The sequence below is a fragment of the Metopolophium dirhodum genome, chromosome 8, assembly GCF_019925205.1.
Source record: "Metopolophium dirhodum isolate CAU chromosome 8, ASM1992520v1, whole genome shotgun sequence".
Taxonomy (NCBI): Eukaryota; Metazoa; Arthropoda; class Insecta; order Hemiptera; family Aphididae; genus Metopolophium; species Metopolophium dirhodum.
The window spans coordinates 5,681,401-5,706,069 of record NC_083567.1 but is presented as its reverse complement, the minus strand read 5'-3'; the positions used below and the strand labels follow the sequence as shown (position 1 = coordinate 5,706,069).

The 24,669-nt window shown below is 35.1% G+C and overlaps 1 protein-coding gene across 4 annotated transcripts in view; it reads right to left on the bottom strand.

Moving 5' to 3' along the window:
* Nucleotides 1–396: 396 nt before the first annotated feature.
* Nucleotides 397–24,669, bottom strand: part of LOC132949852 (receptor-type tyrosine-protein phosphatase kappa) — a 171,185-nt gene continuing 146,912 nt past the window's right edge. For 2 of the 4 annotated variants that reach the window (XM_061020932.1, XM_061020934.1), the window contains 12 exons: nt 11,374–11,508; nt 11,132–11,269; nt 8,535–8,692; nt 7,177–7,318; nt 6,238–6,387; nt 5,521–5,620; nt 5,272–5,348; nt 4,292–4,423; nt 4,073–4,201; nt 3,790–3,977; nt 3,454–3,589; nt 397–535 (listed from right to left, as the gene is read on the bottom strand). In XM_061020932.1, coding sequence (XP_060876915.1) covers nt 455–535; nt 3,454–3,589; nt 3,790–3,977; nt 4,073–4,201; nt 4,292–4,423; nt 5,272–5,348; nt 5,521–5,620; nt 6,238–6,387; nt 7,177–7,318; nt 8,535–8,692; nt 11,132–11,269; nt 11,374–11,508 — 1,566 coding nt within the window. In that variant the 3' untranslated portion in view covers nt 397–454. The remainder of the gene's footprint in view (nt 536–3,453; nt 3,590–3,789; nt 3,978–4,072; nt 4,202–4,291; nt 4,424–5,271; nt 5,349–5,520; nt 5,621–6,237; nt 6,388–7,176; nt 7,319–8,534; nt 8,693–11,131; nt 11,270–11,373; nt 11,509–24,669) is intronic. The other 2 variants (XM_061020933.1, XM_061020936.1) reach the window with 2 other exon arrangements.

Here is a 24,669-nt window from a genome sequence, read left to right as displayed (position 1 = left end):
GATCGCTGCGCTGCAACAACGACGGCACTGCAGGCGCGGACGCCAACGGTTCTGGTTCCGGGAGCAGCACGCCGGCCGCCGTCAGACCGGAAACGACGGCCGCGTGGTGTTCGGGCGTCGCGTCCACGCTGGTCTGCTGAATGGAGCTGTGGAGCAGTCGCGTGCTGTGCGTCTTCAGGTCCAGCCTCAGGTAGTACGGGTTGTAGTAGTGCAGCGGCGCCATGTCGGGCAGCGGGTGTGCGTCCGGCCGGTCGACCGCGAACTGCTTGACGACCACGTACCGTCCCGGGTACGGTATGGGCGAGGGAGCCGCGCCGTGCCCGTCGCCGGACCCAGACGCGCCCCAGCCTTCGCCCCGGGACGCCGCGGCGTCGTCGCCCGGCTGGTCGGGCGTCAGTGGTTGTGCCGCGCCCCTACCGAACTGACAGTACCACTGAGCTTCTACCTCGTAATCTCATTTCTTCTCCTTTTGGTCCTTGTTCAGGTAGTGCAGCACGTAGTGCAACACCAGGTCATAACAGTACTTGTACTCAGTCTGAAACGACAACGGCAAAGGTAATAACACATTTATTTAGAACTATACCCAATATAATATAAGTTAGGGTAGGTATCACTGCAGTATATATTGGCGACACTGTCGGCAAACGTATACTATGGGGGGAGTGAATATAGGAATGCAAATTTAAAAAAATGCAGACAAAAAAAAATTATTTGAATATTATATATATAGGGATAATATGTGCGAACCATTCATTTTTCTTGTGCCACCTCTGCAGCAAACCTTGTTTTCTGATGTTGGGAGGGGCAAAAGCATAATTTGGCTCCCTCAAACAGAACCAGGAAGAGATAAATTCTCATCATGCCCCCCCCTAAAATCTATATGGGTAGCAGTTAATTTGTGCAATCAATTTCATCAACTGAAAAACAGTCTTTATAGATCATACTATTATTTACTAACCAATAAATGTCTAAATCGACTTTTCATCTACACATATTTTTATACAATTGCATAAACTGTTTTTTCGAAGTGCAGCATGCAGTAACGGATCGAACAAATAATTCGGAAAACTGTTACTATTAGTATTAAACTTCTTCGACACCCTAAGAAATACATTTTGGAAAACATAATTTATATTCAAAATGTCAACGTAATATTATTACAGTATATAGTCATTGATTGTACATGAACAAATTGTTTTTGGTCAACATTTTTTTAGTCCCGAGTATGGACCAAAAGATTTTCTGCGGAAAAATATTGAACGACATTTATTATGGTCAATACTTTGGCGTACGTATAATATGTAAGTAGTGGCTAAGTACAATAACATGTGGCTGACTATGTAGTATGAAAAAATTTATAAATCTTAAAATTGAAATAATACGTTTCAATATTAAAGAAGTAATGAAGAGAATATCCTGCCAAGATAAACGAATAACGATTTCATTGTAAAAAGTTTCGACGAAACATAGAATAACCAAAACGACGGCAATCGTATAATATGGTCCCCTAGGGTGCTTGTTATTCGTTGGAAACGGACGGTCTGATGACAATAACTGGTAGTGAAAGTCGTAAAAAACTAGAACATTTTTACTGATTCCGAAACACTGCAGGCGTACTGCGCACACGCACAATAATTTTAAGCAGAAATATAAAACTACGCATAATATACTGTAAATAACCGTTTATACGGACGAGACAGAATTTTATTTGAATTCAGAGAAATTTCATACTTAGAATCTGAGCGGAGCGATGAATGTATTGGTCTTACATTGATGTGAGTTTTATATTTAATTTTGTGTCTGTCATATTATGCGGAGCAGTAAAAAGGCTTCAATTTTCAACATTGAGGGTGGTTTCTGGAGCTAGTTTGCATACTTCAAAGGTGAAAAATTAAAAAAATTCCTAGTACTTACTAACATTTAAAAACGTGTTTGCTCTTTTTGTGAAAATTATAGACACTTGAAGTATAAGGTTCTTCTCAAGTTTTTCTTACATAAAATATCTAAAAATGTCAATACTTAATAGAAATTCAAAACTTATAGACATTCAATTCAAACTGTAATTTTGTCAAAATATTATATTTGAAGTTATACAAAAAATAACTATTTTAGTTATCGTGTTGCAATTCAACAAATATAATTTGTACTAGGGACTTGAGGCTTTTTATTATGCGTATATTATTATTTACTACAATATGTATCATACATAATACGTAAAATTAAAAAATATTTCGATTAATTTTCAGGTGTTTATATACCACGAATCTATATTTACACAGTTATGCGGTAGGTACTCTGGTTATTTATATTAGTCAATATTTAAAACAGTTACCTATAACTCGTACGATACACGTTCGTATAGGGCTGACGGTATTGAAAATAATTTACGGTATATTACGGTATTGATTTCAATACCGATATGGTACGGTATACCGAAATAATAAATAAAATCTAACTAATATATCTACCATATCGACATTAGGGTACATCGAAAAACTGAACTGTTTCGGTATATACCTTAATGCCGATATGGTACGGTTAGGGCTGACGGTATTTTCGGTAAACCGGTATTTTAAAATTATTTTGATAAACGGTATACCGTGAAAAACCGAATGAACGGTTTTAGTGCTGTTTTCTAGTATCAACGACAATATTATATTTTATACTATATAATTAAGTACCTATATAATGTGAAACAATAAAAGTAAAAAATATCGATATTAGTTAGATTTTATTTATTATTTCGGTATACCGTACCATATCGGTATTCAGGTATACCGAATCATTTCGGTTTCGGTATGCCGAAACAGTTCGGTTTTTTACGGTATACCGTTTACCAAAATAATTTTAAAATACCGGTATGCCGAAAATACCGTCAGCCCTACGTTAGTACACGCGGGTTTGTTTTTAGCTAAAATCGGCTCAATCTAGGTACTGATAGAAAAATAAATTTCCAATAGCAATATAAATATTTTTAAAAATGTCCATAGAGTTTATATGGGCTGGATATACACTGTCTTCGTTTAGAATCATTTTTACGTACCTATATTATATTATGCAATTTATCATTGAATTCAAATTCAAGACATCCGTGATCTACTCAGTGAAGATAGGTACAACATTCGGCACCTGTAGGTTAGGTACCATACATCAGGTACTATAGGTACTATACCTCAGGGATACTTCCCCGATTTTATTATTATTATTTATTAGATATTATTTAATAATATTATACTTAGTTAATACTCGTTGGCTATATAGGTACCTACCTACCTAATATAAGTAATTGGCTTCGAATATCGAACAAGACGTGTAGTATTAACCGCACCCAGAAAAATATAATGCGTGAACAACCCGCTAAACATAATATTATGTGAATTGGCGCTTTTATACATTGGTAAGGGCCAGAGGGGGGGGAGGAGTAGGAGGGAGGGTGCGTCCTCGGTTGCTCACCATATTCTCTATGAGTTGCGGTCGGTGACGTCTGACGGTCTTTACGGCTTGGAAGACGTCTACTTCGCCGTGTTGGATCACCTGTTCGATGCACGCATTCGCAGCGCAGTAAACACCGCACCGGCCCCTGCCATCGCTGAAACGATTCATACAAAGATTGAAATGCAAAATAATTTATTGAGCCTTCCGGCACGAAATTTGAGCCCTTGAACTGCCTTTGAGTATGCGGTCAAAGAGTCGATGGAGATGATTTTTGTTATTTTGTTTGTTTTTTTATTATTGCCATTATCATTTATCAACAAGTCATTGTATGCAAATATTATATAATACACTCACTGCGATACGACCACGACGGGCCCGTAGTCGATCCTCTGTCTCCACCTTTCGACCATGTTCATGAGTTCGACCAGAGAGTTGGTGGATGTGGGCACCCTGTGGCCCAGAGGCCAGCAAGTGAGCTGAAACAGTTGGACGGTCCTCGGAGGCGCTTTTACACCGGCCATGAGTTCGGTGAGCGATACGATCTGCAAACGTATCGGACGATGATATAGTTAACACACAGGTGGTAATCGTAATAATTATTAGGTGATAGTAACGCGTGACGACGACGCCAGCACACCTTTTTGTTGATCCTAAACAGCCATGTCTTTATGTTCGCGTAGTGATTGTGAGATATATGATCGATGGTGAACACCGGACCGTATTTCTTGGAATGTCTACCTTCCGGCCAAAACGGAGGGTATTGTTGCTGCAAAAACGCAAAACGTATTATAATAGTAATGCTAATACAATATATTATAATATTTTAAATTGTATAATATGAAAACCGACGACTTACAGAGTCTCTGGGCGGCAGGCAGAGGACGACAACGGCCGAACACTCATAATCGTACACGAGCGACCAAAAGTCTCCGGGCGTGTGTTTGAGGGGCCATTCAGTGACGATGTACTCTCTGGGCTTGGTGTAGCCCTGCGGAATGGACAAATAAGTGACGATATGATATCATTATATTTTATATAGTGTACTCATTGGTGCAACTAGAGGGTGCAAAAGGGTCTTCAGCACCACCAAGTTCTAATTTAGCACCCCTTGTTTTTTTAGATCTAACCATTTTTATTATAGTGAAATACCATTAATTTTATGTTTTTAATATATGAAATATTATAGCACCACAAGATTTATAGGTCTAAGTGCGCCTATGAGTGTACTACAGTACAAGAAAAACCGTTTGCGCCACATAATATATATAATACATACAATATATTGCAGTGGTTCCCAATTAGCATTGAGTCACGGACCCCTAGCTAAAACTTAAATTAGACCGGGGGGCCACTTTTATCGTATAATATGCTCCATGCAGTGGCGCCAAACAAAATTTTAAATGGTCCGGTCAACAACCACCCCATTTAAATTTTGCCACCCATCCCACCCCGACATTAGTGAGTATTATAATTTAGTTTATAGGATTAATTCACTCGTTACTCGTATACTACACCCACCACCCTACAAATTTGGTCTGGTTACGACCAGATTTGAACCCCGAGTTAAGCGCCCCTTGCTCCATGTAAGTTTCCCGCTCTGTGCGGAAGTAAACATTTTTTACCCGCGTGTGTTGTCGGCGTTAAGAACTTGTACGGCTTAGACGTCCGGTCAAGCACATCCACCGGGACACTCTAACATCGACCCTCGGACTACATATACCTATTGCGGAAACCACTGATAATAATATAATATCCGATCAGTGGACAGTGAACGTAGCACACATGCACAGATTGTAATCGATGGATATTATACAATAGTATTGTAGGTATACTTACGTCGACGAACACTGCGTTTATGTAGTCGGTAAACGTGTTGCCTTGGAACGAAGTCAAATACGGTCGGAAGTTGTCAGCTAAATGGGAAAAAACCGACATGAGCAAAGCAACAAAACGCGGAAGTTTTTATAAAAAAATTGATGTTGTATTTTCTAATATTATGTGATCAAGTGCGTGTACAACTTTGAAGTATAATGTACAGTTATATTATAGAGGTGCGATTTATTATTAAACTATTATAATACTAACGCGGAACGATTAGCACGTCTCTGTTCTTTTCCCGGTTGTCGCCTCGATGACCGCCCGCGCAATCGCCGATCGTAAAACGCGGAGTCATCTTGCAGATTTGCTGAAAACGCGCAACAATTACAATATTATGCATTATATTATTAATTTAATCATTTTAAATTTGGTTTTGAAAAATGTGTGTGATATTACAGAGGCGGTGTTCTGTGAACGAAATCCAGTCGCTGGACCTATATTATAGTTTGTAGGTATCCGAGGAGATTATGAGATATGTTAAAATTGACACTATATATATGTCTGTATAATATATTGTAATATATATATTATTTAAGGTGCATATTTTACAAGCATTCTCATAATATTGATTCCGTGGAATCGTCGATTGCGATTACAAACGGCGCAACTGATAAAGTTGAACCTCAAACAACACCGTTTTGTTGGTCGAATACGCGCGAGATAAAAAATAAAAAATAATATTTCATTTGAAAATCTCTATCGGTTAAGGACCATCAGATACCTATTTAACATTTTTACCACACACAATATTAATGATGTCCCCGAGCTGGCGAGCCCGGCACTGTACACCTTATAAAGGTTTGGTCAATATCATAATATACTTAAGAATTGTATTGGGTCTATCTATTTTGGCCTGAATTTTGACGGCATTATACTATAATATAGTATAATTAACGGGAATGAAAAACACTTATTATTATATACCTGGTACTCTCTCTGGTATTCGTTGAGCTTTGTCTCGATGTCCTTCATTGACTTTAGTTTCAGTTTTTGCGAAAGTTCTTTGACGGGAAACCATGAAAACCCGCAAAGCACGAACTCCTCCAACGTGTCGTATATGAATTTGTATTGGTTCTGGTTTTCGAGCACGCACAAGTATCGACAAATAACCACAACACATATTAAGTTATTATTTATACCAGATTAGTAAATACATATAGAAAAGCTACAAGTCGTTTCGTGGGCGTTCCATATTGAAAAATATACCAAGTCACAAACCTCATGCCACTTCAAAGAAATATTGTTTTTGGATGACGATACAGTCATTACAGTATATAGCAGAGTTTCTCAAGCTGTGGGTCACGACCCATTGGTGGGTCGTCAGTTAATTTTTGGTGGGTCGTGAAAAATGTTTTGAATTATATAGATTCCAAGAAATGTATGTTAAATTAATATTAAATATACATATATATTATTATAGTAATATAGTACCAAAAATAACGTGGATAATAAATAATAATTTGCCGTATATCTATTTATTACGACGGGTACTAATACGCCTCATTATTAAAAGTACATTATTTTGTAAAAATATATTGATTATAAACCTATAAAATAATAAATACCTAATAAAAGTAATAAACAAATTTTGTTCTTATATAACTACTTCTTGGAAAGTTAAATCACGCGGGTCGTGAAAGATTTTTCGGCGGAAATTTGGGTCGAGGTACGAAAATGATTGAGAACCACTGGTGTTATGAGTATACTATGCTATGCAAAGTATACTCATTAAATTTTTAAATAAATGTCACTTATATAATGTAGTGCTTTTATTTGAACGTACGCCCACGTAATGCTGTAAATCGACGTGAAATGGTTGTTACGTGCAGAAATTATGAAAATATATGAATGCGTATGTACTACGATTACCAGTGTCTCGACCATTCCTTTTCTGGACTGTCTGAGCGTTTTCAAATAACCGAACACGTCGTAACAGTCTTCCTCTTCGGCGAGTTCCAGGTTGGCGTCGATCGACAGATAGACGCCGGAACGACCACCGCCGTCACTGTGAAAAAGACAAGTCCCCCCCCGTACAATTATCAGTAAATATTATGCATATCACCATGAATTCATAACGTATGATCGGCGCGATGCAAAACAAATCACGAGTATGCCTTTTATACACGTAGGTATAGGCTAAAATAATGATATTAAGACCTTGTAAAAAACTTTTTTTATCACTTCGTTCAAAATAGATATTTTCTCCTGCAGGCCCGCTCGTTGTATGTAAATCAAGTACCTACATGTATAATATATGTAGTCTTTACTCTTTATAAGAAGGTAGTTTTTGAATATTTCTCGAAACGGGTACCTGCCTACTTTTGAACTCTCCCTAGGTAATAATAAATCACGAAAATCGTACACGTTACACATGCATTTTACAAGATCAATTTTAATTATGATGCTAAAAAAGTACTTTGAAATTTTATTCGTGAGATTTTAATTTTGGAAATTTTTTTAAATGGGTAAAAATTAATAGCTTGTAGACAATTATTATCGAGTGTATGCATTCTCAACTTTGGATTGATCGTTGAATCTCACTATATATTAGTTTGATAATCGTCTGATTTCTAATAAGTATATCTACCTATCAATACTATACCGTGGCGCAACTAGGGCTTAAAGGTTGGGGGAAGCGTTATACCTGCTATATTACATGAAAACTAACCCGTGGGGACGTTGCCCACAGACCCGACATAAATATTCACTAACAAATATAAAAAAAAATTATGCAAAAATATAAAATAAATATTTATTTACTCGAGTTTAGTTTTTCATAATAATAATAATACTATACTGTCTGTATAATATAATAGCTCAGTGCATTCATATACTGTACAATATTATGTATAATAATCGTGACAGTGTGCTGACAAAAATTGTTTTCTCAAAAACAAATTAATACAGGCGTACCACTGACTAAAAAAACGCCGTAAATCGAAGAGAAAAAAAAAATAAGTGTACTGCGTGTTACGTTCGATATTATGGTTTTGCATGTTTTTCCTAAACAAAAACGCCGTAACTATATACACATGATTTCCTGTAACAGGCAACGCGCGAAATAATTATAAAAATTAAATAAAAATTATTGAGAGTTGAACGGTTGAACTTTAAAAGGGTTTACCTATTAATATTTTATGAAACATTTCTTTTTAGTATGGCGACACCGCGGCCGCACGCGATCAATCGTACCGCCGTCGCTAAATTTATATTTTACTCACTTGCAGTGGACTACGATCGGATTGTCGTGTTGCAGCCGGGAACCAACGACTGCTCTCATCCTTCGCCTGAACTCCAATATCGCGTTCGAGAACGGACAGGTGTGGCATGGCCATTCCGTGTAATGGAACTGAAGTAGAGTCCGGGTTTCTTCTTCTTTCTGAAGATGTACGAAATCATGGATTTATTATTGTTACAAAACGCACATGTCGTGTTATATACACTAATCAATCGTTTGTTATATCGTTCAACCGGGACGTATACTATGAATAAGAATGGAAATAATACGATAAACTATATAACCTATCGCCTATCTATAATTGTTATTTATATAATATTATTGCCACGCCCGACTTCGCCCGAGAAAAAATAAACTATCATACAATCGTTGTAAGTATCTAGGTTTTAATTTGCGTATACGTTCATTGGCAGATCGTTACATTTTTTTTTTTTTTTATAGATTTTCATATTCGTCATTTTAAAACTAACTAAAACAATTTCAATTAATACAATATTGAAAATTCATCTCGCCGCAGTACCACTCGACTTTGCCATTGAAAAGGTTTTAGCATTTTTTTTCTATTTTTTTTACCGAACAGTACTGATAGTATTGATCATTGCAGATCAATCATCAATATGCCGTAAACGATATTTTTTAAAAGCTAGAGATGATTTTTTCTAGGTCGAGTAGACACCCAAATCGCTAAAACTGCGCATAACTTGTTGAGCGATGTCTAATTCAGAGGACAAAACATACCGTGGATCAATAGATTAATACTCGTGTTATAACGATAGAAATTGGAAAAAATTATAATATGTGTAAAATGTAATATTACAGAGGTATGGCGATCAACATAGGTGCAAATAGCGTTTGGAATTTGGGGGGGGGGGCTAAAGCCCTTCTTTGATAGAATCGAATAAGCTTAAAACAAAATGTAGGAAATGTTTGGGGGCTATGGACATTAGGGAGGGGGGCTTAACCTCCCCCCCCCCCCTTTCCCTAGTTGCGCCTATGACGATCAACCTGCACGAGGACAGCAGGGCATAATAATATTATTATTTGGACAGAAAGTAGGACGTAACCGCTACCCCCGAATCGACGATGTGAAACCAAAGTTGTAGTCAATCACGAAACAACTGCAGAAATAAATTCACCGAATAACCTACATAATATAATAATAATATGTATAGTCGAATAACGCCTTCACAACGATACTCGCCGAACACCGAAACCCTATACGGAAATTCACAAGCTATAACAACAACAATATCAATTAATAATATAATGTTATTTATTTTTCCCGTAATAGACGGCTGCAGTAGTATGTTTAAACACTAAATGTGGGCCAAAAACGACCAAAACAGCTGAGACTTTGATTTTTGAACATGTATATAATAATATAATAGAATAGTAAAATAATAATATGTACAGGGCGATTAAAACAAAATATCCACTAAATATTTAGTAAAAAACGGACGGGGATTTTCATTTGAAAAACCAAAACTTGTATTGATACTGTATATTATCACTCCTTATAAGCAGTACGAAAAATCTCAAGAATTTGCAAAAATCAGAACTTAAATAAAAAATGCACGCGTGCTCGGTTAATCAACATGTATATTAAATTCTTAGTGGAGCGATGAATGTATTATGCAATAATGTGTGTTTTTAATTTTTTATTTTTGTGTCTGAAGACATTCCCTAGTAGAAAAAATGCTCTCGAAGCTCCGAGGGAGATTTTTTGGTAGTACATTTTGTGCTTTGGTGGGTCAAAAGTAGGAAAATGTTCAGTAGGTACATTTTAATATAAACTGGAGGGAGATACGAATATTTTTATTGAAATTGTAATATTACTATCAAAATAATTGTTCGGTAACCGTGGTTACGTTCAGAATCGTTTTCCTTCGTGTACAATCGATACAATGATAAACGATTTATCGACACATCCATCGCGACAGTGGCCTATGCGCATTCAACGACGAGGCGCACTTGACGCCTACAACTGTACCGTAGAGCAGTTACCTACTGTATAGACGGGTTTATATTATTATTTGGCTTACTTATCATTTCGAGTCAATATTATATGGCGGATAAGATAAATTACCGAAACGCGTCACGTACGCGCATTGGGCGAGTTTTACAAAACGTTTATTTCCCAAACGCTCGCGTTATTTATTATTATTAAAAATAAGATACTTTCAACTAACGACAGCAACGCGACACCGTCGTATATATATATATACTGTACGCATAATTTCTGACTTATTCATACGGCGGCGTTCGTGTTTTACAATTACGCTTGCAGCAGGAGACGTGCGAAGGTAACCTATATTATACTATATGGGCCGCGCCAAATGACGACGCGTCTGTGTCGGCGGGCAACAATGACATGGACAATACATAGCATTGTTGATGCTCGGCCGAAATGACATGATATTGTATAATTTTACAATGTCGACGTGCGAACGAGTCGGACCGGAAATTAAAATATTAAAATCGCGCACGCGCGTGTATAACGCTCGTATATAATATGGGCGCGTTGCGTTATATCGCCCACATTACGTCGTACTACGGTCATACCGGGTCATTTGCACTCACCGTCCCTTGTTTTTTGACCACTTGTATGGTCCTGATGTGAAAATTGGCTAGTTCTTCTTCGTGCAACACTGATATATTGAGATCGCCGTAGTTTTCGCTGTTCACCTTGGCCGACGGCCAGTACTGTATGCACATAACCTAGGGCGAGGAATAAACGAGTGAGACTTCCGCCGCGTAAACAAACGGAAAACGCCGCCGGACGGACTGTACACACACACACACACACACACACACACACACACCTTGATAAAGTCGAAAGTCTTGGTCAACATGACGATGCAACACGCGTTTTCTTGCCATATCATGCGCCAAAAATCGTTGACCGTGTTCTCGGTGGGTCCCTGCGTGACGATGTAGGCGTTCGGTTTCAACAGGCTCTGAAATCGATTCAATAAAAGACAAATAAAATAAACCGAGTGTGCCGTTGAATGTTATAACAGTGGGAAGGCTGCGCAGTGCCTATCTATACCTAACAGTATAGAAGTGCTCAAAATAAATTATAAAACGCCGCTCCATTAACACGCGCCGCGAATGTTTTTATGTGAAATTTTCTCGTCGATGCGACTGCAGTATATGTATAATATCTTTATATATAAATGTGAAAATGAAAACCTTTGAGGCCTGTGTTCTCGAAACTACTGCTGAACCGATCGTTATGGTTTTTTTTTTATATATATATTGAAGAGCTCATCGCGGAGAAGGTTTATGGCATTTGATCGATTATTTAGCTCAATAAACAAAGGAGTTATCGATTTATAAATAATGGCCTGTTACGTAGACTTGGCAACATGGCAAGCATTCACCACAATCACTACTAATTCGATCCTCTATGTGTCTCACGCATACAATACATACAAGCGTGTCTCTCGGGTAATTATATATTCAAGATGATCGATGAAATTTTTTAAGTTTTGAACATCATACACCGAATGTTAAATAAACGAATTGAACAAAGTTTGAATCCTATAGAGTTGGTACATATTTTAACGAGCAACGCAGTGAACGGGATCAGCTATAATATATAATATACAATTAATGCATTTTTGAGTCCTTGAACTTATACTCATAAGTTGTGTTATTGGCTATTTCCAACTATTTCACCTGAGGCAACTTTTGCCCGCCGGGAGGGACAGCTAGTCTGTATAATATAATTACGATTTATGACCAATTTAATGGTTTCCCTTTTGCCACGATATTGCGATGTTATCGATATATTACACATCGATAAACGGAATTTTTTTTTACGAACATCTTTATTGTTAGGCACTACACCACGAATTTGCTTACTCCAATTAATTACAAATTGATGATATGTAGGTAATATTAAACTGTGTATGCACAGATAAGTCATTGCAGCGTTGTTATTAAACAGATAGTGTTAAAAAAGTTTGGAGACTGTCATTCGACCACAGATATAGATAGTGATATATTCAGGCCCGGTTCAAGGGGTAGGCGACATAGGCCCATGCCTAGGGCGGCACTTAAGCTGCACATTAGTAAGAGGGCGGCATTTTAAAAATACTGATAATATTCTATTGTTAAGGGTGGCAAAATTTGATTTTGCCTAGTTCACTATTTTCCCTTGAGCCGGTCCTGGATATATTTTATCCATATATCTGTGCATTAGACCATAACATAATTATAGCTGATGAGCAAATGCCCCCTTTGCCCTCCCCTCTCCTTGATCCGCCACTGGGTTATAATACGATATAATTAATGGGGTGAATAAATATCTCACCTAATAAATGAGCAACAGTGTTAGCATCTGTTATTGCTATATCACGTGGGTGTAAAAAATAAAATATGCAAACAGTCATTAAGGCGCGTTTTATAATGTTTGAACTCCTTGTATACTTATTAGTATTATAAGTAGTATACATAACATTGTATACGGCAGGTATATTGTTTTTCGTATTACATAACACTACGCGGTCAAACGAAACGCGGAAATTAGTCGTTAATCATATTTATTGACATCGGACTTTATCAATTTATACACACTGCAGACTGCGGAGTACACACATTTCGATTTAAATCTCGAAATTTCCAACATTACAACGATATTATTATAGTTCACAACTATATAGGTGTGATAATCAACGTTTTTACTGTTTCGATTTTATAGGTTAATTGAACGTTGCTATGATTAATAGGGACCAGAAAATAACAGATAAGAATCTACCTATATAAATAGTAATGATAACTTGATTTTTTGTACAATATTTACAATTGAAATCAGATGTAATAACTTGATGTTGCAACTTATATTTGTCATCATATTTCAAAAAACCAAAGATAATTATTTTTAAATCATTAAATATTTATTTACAGAGTTGCAGTTATATAGAAATTTAACGTCTACATTTTTAACCTTTTCAATTAAATTCAGTCACTATTATAAGTTATATTCGTATTATAATATTATAGCTATACTATAGCTTACAGTCTAGTGGTTTTCAACCTTTTTATATCTACGTACCACCTACCCATTTTAAAAATGTTTATGTATCTCTTGACCAAATAACATTTTTTTTTTTGTTTTTCAAAAATGCATACTTTATTTTACATTACATATTTTATTGAATTTTATTTTATTTTATAACTACAAAGTTATGACAATATGAGCATTTAAGCACAAAAAGAAAATCAAGTGTAAATATAGTGTGCAATTATTATTTATACCATATTAATATCAAAGAAGCCAAATAACATTTAATATGAATCCACGCTGGTATATAGACTTTTGACATGTGGTAATTGTTTTTTTTTCTTATTGAAATTCACGCCATGGCTCTGCAGCCTGCAGGTATGGTTATATCATACATAATTGCAGTATAACTATAAGAATTACATTAATTTAAATACACATACAACTCGCTAAACATTTTTTTTTTAAATTTAAATTATATTTTAGAAATATAATAAGCTAAACATGACTAGTTAGAATTAAGGGATGGATTCTGATTGGCCATTCGCATCGTTGACTTGATCGGGTGATTACGTGAGTTGGTGGTAGATCTAAACTTACCATGAGTTACGGACTCTCGGAAATGATTAATAAGACATATGTGAAAAGATGGAACATTGAAGTTTATAGCTTTTAGAAATTCGGGGGAATCTACTGATCCATTAATCAACTTCAGAAGGAAGCTTACATTTATTTCATAGTTCACGTCTATCTGCCAACGAGCACAAGTTAAGCCTATTCAATACAGGAAGTGAGGTAGGCGGTAATCGTGAGGTGCGTGATAAATATTTAAATTATGGAAGGCAACAAAACTCAACACACACACACACACACACACACACACAGTTCAAGGATCCTACACAACCGTTCAATTATTCCGACATAGATAATAATAGATAAAATCTATAAATATAACTCGTAAATACAATATTAGACCGGTGCCCAAATACTACCCCTAAATTACCCCTTACAACTACAATATCTACAATGTATACAAAAAACACAAAAAATAATTTGTTGAGAACAGCATTAAAAGTATTTTCTCTATAAAGATATTAATTCTAATTTTATTATAAAATCGATGGGTGCAGGGCGAATAGGTTCCTATTTTTATTATAATATAATTCCACTATCTATATACTGGATTTTGGAATTAAATGGCTGCAGGTTAGCCGTGCCTCTGAAAATGATTATCTGTACATCCCACACTATACGTGATGTGTAAATAAAAATTACAAACAAAGCTTCTAGAAAATTCGATTATTTTACATATTATAATATGTATGGTTTAACACGGTTGAATCGACAAATAGTGTATATGAAATAAAAAAGTATCCGAAACTTAGTAGGTACATATTTGATTTTAAGCACAGACACTCTGAGAAAGTATTTAAAATGCCGCGCCCGAGTACTTTGTCTGTTAAAACTCGAAAGTATTTAAAATGCGTATTGGAGTACTGGAAAAGTATTTGAATACTTTTACTCGAGATTCGAATGCCTTAAAATGCTGAATTGATAACATGGTGTAATTTAATAAACATACCAGCGGAGGTAGTTTATAGCACTATAGTATAGAAACGGCTGTACGTACAGTTGTATTGTAATAATTACACACAACACGATTCGATTATTATCTTGTACCATACTATAACAGTTCGTCGTCGCCGTCGAAAATGGACGATAATATTATAAATTATAATTCACAGGCATTGTAACGGGGACGGACGTGGCGATCGAGGCGTATGATATAGATTTAGGTTTATTACGATATTATCGCGGCCATAGATATATTATCTAATAATTTTGTAGTGTAGTTATGCCGCCGCGGTGGATGTGTCCCGAACAAGGTTAAAACAAAGTTGGGGACACACTTTAATATTATAATCACATTGGCCGGGCTCGAGTATTGTTCCAAAGTGTTCCTATATTATATAGTTTTGGGGACGTGTCCGTATATATATATATAATATGTGTATAATGTGTGTTTACCGACTAAACGCATATTATATACAGGGTGATTCACCAATCTTGCTCACCACCCTTATTCCGTCTAATAATGAATTAATTCAACTTATGATCTTGGACTTATTAAATATATATATATATATACTTATATATTCTACCATATTTTCAAGTACTTGAGATTTTTCGTACTACTTAAGGAGGGTCCTGTGGCAATACAAACTTCTGTTTTTCTGTAAATTATTTAATTGATATTTTTTTTTGATAACTCAATTAGTAAAGAACGAGTATGGTTTCTCAGTTATTCAAATGTTTGTACTAAGGATAAATAGTCCTTAAAAATGGTTTTACAAAAATACAAAATAATTAATGTAATTTTGGATCTAGTATAATTCTAGTAGGTATATTATGATAAATACTTGCACCATTTTTGCAAATTATAAAATATGTTGATAGATTAATATTAATTACTAATATTACGTTCAAATCAGTATATCTTCCGAACCCATTATCATGCAGGACCAATATTATTATCCTTAGTATAAAAAAAAGATAAATAACTCGGAAACTGCTCGTTCGAATTTTGATTTTGATACTTGAAAATGACGCCTAATAAACAATATAAACAATTATCCGTTGAATAATTTACAGTAGAAAAGGGGAGTTTTAATTTTTGAAAAACAGAAGCTCGTATCTCATCCGCGGGATTCTCCTAATCTAGTGGGTAGTACAAAAAATATCAATAACCTGAAAACATAATGTGATCATCTTTATAAAAGCATAATGTCTGAAAAAATTGTAAAAAATCATATTTCGTGCAACTGCGGCGCGTTTTCGGGGAAAGAAATTGGGGCGAGGGTGCCCGACGAATCACCCTGTATAATATATTTATACATGTACAAACTTATAGACCATATTATACGTCATGACGGCGTAGTCGTAGTGTACAACGTACGGAGTATAATATCGTAATAATATTATAATCACTGGAAAATGCACTGGCAATAACAGCATCGTCGTATAAGCGTCGGACCATGATCCAACCACCGTGTGCGACGACCGACGGAGACGACCGCGAGTCGGTTACCCATGTGCGAATGGGGTGTGTTTGCATAATAAGGACAGGTTTCCGCGCGATATAATAATATACTATGTGTACCTATATAATATTACTTCGCTGTTTATTCGAGTGGTAATGAATCAAAGTGCTGTTGACACGTACGGATTTCCAATATATATATATATATTTAGAATATACACAATCGAAATTCGTTGCAATATAACTAAGGTACCTATATATCGTGTATATATTATATATAATAATATTACGATGACGATAATAATAATCATAATAGTAATAATAATATTATTATCGCGGCATGACGTCCCGGCGACGTGTCGCGCAACATAATATTATATATATATATATATGACATTTACACGATATCCCAACGATTTGTTTTGTTTTTACGGTAAAAACGGTTTATGAACTCCGCGAACGCGAATATAATATTTTCTCGATTCGAGTCACGGACACGTCGTATTCGAGAACTCGGCACGAAACGAACTGTGCGTAATGTGCAGCGTACCATATATATATATAGGTACATGATGGCATATAGGTATTATCTATATATTATACACTGCCTGGTAAAAGTGTGTAAGAGTTGTCTAATCATCGATACCTATTATGTTACGTACCCACGTATTATTGTACTGCGCACGATGTAGCGTTTTTTTCCAAAGAGATTTTTCACAACAATATAATATAATATTACCACTTACAGCAGAGAGTGCACACGTTTTAAATTCCCACCCAAAAAATATAAAACACATTTGTGTAGCCAATATTTGTGATCAGACATATTAAGAGCAGTAAGAAAGTGGCGTGGACTTTTTCTTTCTATTTACACTAAAGTATGCACATCCAACAGTGAGTTGTTTCCGTGCTAAAGTAGGCGGGTAACCAAGCCAATGCCTAACCTAACCAAATCCAATTCATAAAAGTACATAAAATAGCAGTTCTCGCCACCACTGAAGGCAGATGCCCGATGATCACTAGAAGAATCGTAGTGTTGTACATATTATATTGATTGGGGCGGGAACATTTTGCTCCAAAAATGAGATACTGTTTTCATCTACTGTTAATTTTCCTCCGGAAAAATAAATACACTTTTCATTTTACTCCACACAGATTTTTGGACTGGAACACATTCATCAAGTCTATTTTCCACCAATATTAAAATCATATTTGAATATCAAAACTATTTATTTTATTATTCGACAACGATTTGTATAATTATTATATTTTAATTTTACAGTATTTTATCACAATGATTTTTAATTTTAAATTGTTTCATATTTGAACCTATACCTACGTCGTGTATAATATAGAAAACAATATTCTTTGCGAGAAAATGCTAGGTACCTATATCTATTAAAATTAAAAAGTGGGTGACATTTTTTTTTCAATGGTAGTAAATGTGAACAGTGGAGACAAATGGTCAAGATGTGTTGTTGTTTTTTGTTCGGAGGAAAATGAACAGTACACGAGGAAATTCCGAGGAATAAGGAATTTAATTTTTAGAAAAAAATGGCTACGGAATATTATTTTAATAAAAAATCATTTTTTTTTTAGGGACAATAATTTTAAGATGCAACGATTTTTCCGCGGCCTTTATACATTTCTATTATACACAATATAATAATATTATGTAGGTACAATGTACATAATTTTTGCATTAAATTCACTACAGTTGTTTAAACATCACGTGTCTCTTACAGTCTTACTTCACGTTAACATGTTGTATTGTTTAATATGTACTATTATTATTAATCTAATTATTCAATTTGTATATTCTACCAGTCTAGCACTATGAATATTATTCTGACACACTTTATTTTCTTTATTTTTCTTCTGTTTTCATATTACTGCGTCGATCGTTATAATAATTACTGTTTTGTATCCGTTGAAATAAATAAATAAATAATATCTCGTCTGTGACTCGTTGATGACCGTGGACAAAAGTAAACTTCAGTAATATTAGACGATAGTTGAACATCATCCCCGTTGTTATACATATTATTAGACAACCCTAGCGTGTCGCAACGGTGCAGTGACGGGGGTAATTTTCTAGAGCTCTCGGCGGCGGCGGCCGGATCGCGGATTTGGGTCGCATAAATTATATCGTTATACTTGCACATATATATATATATATATATATATATATATATATATATACATAGTATGTAGTTATATATATATATATATATAATAGGACGACCGTTAAACGGGTACGAAAAGTTTAGTAAACGAACGGTGGCGGCGACGGTTGTTCTAATCAGAACAACGCTGCAACTGGAATAATTCCAGTAATTTCACCCTGCGGATTAACCGCACGCGGAGTCCGAGTTTTCACGAATATTCTTATATTGTACCTCCGCTCGCGCGTGGCCGTGTCCGTGCGGTTTTGGTTAAAGTTATAACGATCGGACCTGTGGAAAATGCGTTCGGAAAAACAAAACGCGACACTACACCGCATTATCAATATGTCCATGGCACTAGCCCGGTAGGGATCTGTCGGAGAGAAAAAAAACCACACCACATAATAATAGTATATTATATCGGTTTACATTCGATACGAACATTTTGATTTAGACACGGGCGGACAGCGGACGGCGTGTTATATTGTAATATTATTATTTCACACATATTTTATAGACCATAGGTAGGTATTCAAAACACCCGCGGTTTTTTCATTTCGTCGAGAATTGCATTTTTTTGTATTCCTTATATTATTATATTATGTTGTATATAGGAGCGCTATAAAATACCGACAACAAAGACTTGATAAATAATATTATTATTAAACTACTGCGCAATACCGCTGTGTAATATTAAATTGTTAATTAATATATAACGCGGTGGCAGGATATTATAATATACGCGTAGCTGGTGGTATAACTCGAGAATTTCGTGACTCGATTAAATCTTATATGTGTACCCCGCGATTCGATGTAATAGTTATTAATTGGGTGTTAAAAATAAAATGTTGCATAAGTCTGATTATTGTGGTCTCTATACACTATACACATGTTAAATTATATAACGCATTTGGTACCTATTTGTATGATTATTAATATATCTATATAAATGAGACCCAGCAATTATTAGTATTTAGACATATATAGGTAATATATTATTATTTATTATAGTTATTACATAAGTACACAATATACATATTGTTGTATTATTATATTGATGATTTCTGTCGTCCACCGGACAATATGATGGGTAGTGGGTACGAGTGCATTGTACCTGACATAATCTGTAGTACTAAGTTTGTTTGAATGTGAATTGAAAGTCAGTGGCGAGCTCTGCAATATAGTGAGGTCGCATATACATATATGAGCACTTATTGGAATCTCGAAAGTTGTGGCCTCAATATTTTTCGAGATATTTTCATCGAAAAAATATAAAAAAAGAGCAATAAAATGTGAAAAAATTATTCTAAAATATAATTAGTTAATGTTGAATGTCTGTATACATTTTTTATTGTACTCATTTTTCGAGACCGTGACTATATTTTATTTATTATACTTCTATAGCAACTATGGTATTTATAAGGAGTGGTCTATTTAAGGTAAGACACTCGTTGTTTCAGAGAACTCTAATGTTTTCGAAAATATTCCTTTTGCATAATTACTTTATCTACGATCATTTTTTTTTTAAACTGATTTTGCGTAAAAATTCCCGTTTTTGAAAACTGTATTGGGAATTTGACCTCCTTAATGCACCAACTAGATTCACTTTCCCATCGATCAAGATACTGTTGAAGAAAATCGAAGCAGTTTTACTGCCCCAAAATGTGATGATAGAAAAAAAAAATTAAAAATTAAAAACACTCATCATTGTAAAATCAATACATTCATCTCTCCGCTCAGAATTTAAAATTAGTAAAGCATATTTTTTTAGAAAACTTGTTTTATAACGACTTAAAATTATTTTTAATAACGTTTATAGTTTTTGAAATAATAATTGTCAAACGTTATAAATGATTCACTCAGTACCTATACCTCGGTATGTATAGTTGCATTTAGAACAAGTGTATTTATGTCTTTGGTGCATAATTGTTTAGCCAGCCGTGATTTTAGGCACTATATGATAAGTACAGCCAGTACAGGTTAAAAATTTCAGATAATGAATTATTTTGTACGATAACTACAAGTGTATTATATTGCTTTTCATAAATTAAATTATTTTTTATTTTGCCTTTTTAGATTTTGTAATTTAATTTTCAAAACGTTGTAGTATATTTTTTCCTGGTAAGTAAATAATTTGTTGTTGTTTATATATTTTCCAAGTACCTATATACTTAAGACTAATGTAGGTACATTGTACATAATTTATATATTAAATTTACTGCAAATGTATAATAAAATCGTTATTTTTATTAATAAAACTTTAAATAATCCATGAAGTTTTCTTTGAACTCTGGAAAAACTGACGGATAATCAGAGAAAAAAATTGCTGTAATAACTGTATAAAATTATTAAAGCATTATTGCGTTTTTAATGCATATAATATAATACACGTGATGTGCTTACGAACCGCCCCCAGATCGATGATTTACAAAATTTTTTTTTTATGGATGCAGGTAAGTACGCATTTAGCAGAAAAAAAAGGTACTTATAATAGGTATACTGCACGATGTTATAGGTACCTATACAATTGACATACAGTTTAATAACAATATCATATTGTATAATAATAATATTAGTGAAAACTCTAAAAGGCGGACACTTTTGGTTAAGTCTAAAACGTTGTCGCTATTCAGAAGGGTTCAATAATTGGTAGTGGGTGGAGGGAATTATACGGAATGAAATGTATTTCGTATGTCAATGAATAACCACATATATTTTATGCAATAATGATGTATATTTGTTTATATACTGTATGCTCATTATTTCAGTTGTCACCCAGAACTTATTGTTCCAATATCAATCGACGGGAAGGTTGTTGTAATCTTGCATGCAATCACAATATTTCTCTAAATTTACGAGAAAAATTAATAATCATAATCAAACATTTTAATTCCATAAATGTGTCCGTTGTTTGATGAGTGTCTCGTATCAAGAGGTCACGAATAGTGAAAATGTCTCCTTTATGCCCAAACAAAAAAAGTCAGCTATTCGGAGGTGTCCACTATTCAGAGGTGTCCCTTAGCGGGGTTTCACTATCATCGAAGCATAAGACGACAACCGTTGCTAATGATATAATATATTCACAGGTCGTGATGTGCAATAATTACAAGTATTATTATTGTGGCGTGTGTTTGTGCTTGAAGCGATGTCTGTTCGAAGCTCGTGCGCCCGTTTATATAGTGTCACACTTTAAAAAAAAAAATCGTAAAGTACGATAATATATTATTGTTGTCTGGGCGCGATACGGCAAAAAAGTTTTTTTTTTTTTTTTGTAAAATATCATCTAGGCGCACGATTTTTTATATTATTTTACACACATACATATATTGCGATTTCACAGTGTTGGTTCGCGGATGGGGGTGTAATGTGGCCATGTGTGTATATAGTCGGGGTAGAGTGGGTACAGTAATGTTATATGCGTGGTGGAGTGTTATATTATGCGCGGACCCACAAATATGGGACATAATAATATTATATAGTGTATAATGTGATATGGTGACCTCGTCGGTCGACCGCGTTTTGAAGACTGGCACGGAGGCCGGACGGACGGCAGATTTGGACTAATTGATTACGTGTGGTCGACCCGACTACAGGACGTGTCCGGGCACGAACCCGAAGAAGAATTCGATGGCGAAAATGGCGAGCACCCATCTGTATAATATACTTGCTTACGTGCCGCACGGGGAATACGGCGTTCGACCTGTTTCTATATAATATGTGAAATTATTGTAACAATTTTACCGTCCCGTCGGCCGTCCGGAGTCGTCACCATAATATTAAGTTGTGCGGTGGTGGAAGTCCGTCGAGAATTTCGTTTGCGTCGAGGTCGCAGGGTTTAGGTATATATATATAATATTATATTTGTATAGATTCCAGAGGTTCCCAAATTCTACTTTTTTCGGATACCACCGTTATTGTATAACACGGATCAGTCGTGGACCAATCTCCATAATATGTCGTCCATAATGTTAAAATGCCAGTGTTTTAATTGGCTGAACGCCGTGGTTATCTTTTTAGTACACCACGTAACTGGGTGTTACAGCTGTAAAGTTGAAAAATATTCAACTTTTTGACGTCAAATGATTGTCTGCAGTTATCACTTATTAATGAGACAGTTTTAATTTATTAAAGGTCAAGTGGCTCTAACCAGGTTCTAAATATTTTTTTTCCAAGGCAATGTGAAAAAATCGACGCAATGTGTTGAATCTGTAGATTATCGACGACATGATGGAGTCACCTGTAATCTCATATTATATTAAAAAATTACCGTGTGGTACGCATACCTCAGTCTTAAAACCACTGTCTTGTACAATATATACACAACATGCTATAGAATTTAATATTTGAATAACACGAAATGTCGAAATCGTAAAATGGAAATATACCAACTCGTTTATAATGAAAAACAATACGGCTGCAGTAGATCATAATATATTGGACCAGCGGTCATCCAATGAGGTGTGGGCGTTTTGGACGGATACGGTTTTTCGGATAACACGACCAGCTGAGCGATCTAATAACGCGGACAGGCTAGTTTTATTTTTTATTATAAATTGTATAGTTATAGGAAACTGCGGCAGCAGCAACAGCTGCATGTGTACCCGTCTGCAGCTTGTATTTCTTCACTTGTCAGATAAGTCGATAAATTACACCGTTCTAAAGTACGATCGGTGAAATTAGTTGAATTTTTAATTATACCGAGACGCAAGGCATAAGAATAATTTCGAACTTTTTAACGCGAAAAAATTTCAACGTGAAAACGAATTGATGACCAATGTTTGATTGAAAATAAAGGCGGTTTGATGAGGGAGAGTTGTATACACGAGCTGCGATCTGCACCCTGTAAAAAAAACCCACCCCACATTCACGATTCCGCATAATGGTAGGTTAAGTAAATATAGATAATAATAATAATATTTATACGTTGGCGTGACTTCGTACCTATAACAATACGGACCGTAGTCGGTTTGTGTTTTGTTTATTTTCGTTAACGCGTAGGTACACAAACGAATAGCGAAAAATACAAATCAACATTTTAAACATCAATGCACGCCCGCGGTCTAAAGCATTTCGACATAATAAAGCACTTTAGATTGTGCAGTCGAAGCGATGGTATACGGAAGAGCACCGCAGAAAGACGATATGAAGAGGCTATGGTGATGATCTCCGCGATCTGCAACAATTCACTTAAAAAGCGAGAGAGAATTAATTTGAAAGAAATGGGAAAATGATCGATAACGTTTTATTCTCTTTTTTACATTCGATACAGTTTATTTCCACCCCGTGAGATTCTTATTTATCGGTATTTTTTTTTTCATTCCACGCCGCCTTCGAAACGAAAACAAACAATTATATTGATTTCGAGTTGGAAATAGTGTTTAATTTACAGTGGGTTATACATATACAGGGTGGTTTTTTTCTTCGCGAGAGCCAATCTGTTTAGAACCTGCGCAGTTTGTCTCGAACACGGAAATAGCATCGTAGATTTTAAGTCCAAACAATAAATTATATTAATTAACAGACCGTTGATCTATAGTCTGTAGAATATAATTGATATTGTTTCTATTATTTATATTGCAATACAATAATAGGTATTATGGTTATTATCATCCGATTATAAAAAGTTGATTCTTTTCAAAACTTTTCAAAATAATTGAAGCTCGAATAAATTATGTTCCAGATAGGAAAATAGTTTAGATTGTAGATTAATAACTCATTTAAATCATAATTGTTGGTACCTACTACCTACGCGGCTACGCTACAATTTTTTCCCGTTAGTTTGACTCATAAAAGGTGCAATTTATTTTAGCTTCAAACCATTTCGTTTTTGTTTTTGTACCAATAACATTATTTTATGAATTAAGTTTTTTTTTTAACAAAGTTTATCAAAATAAGTTAAACTATC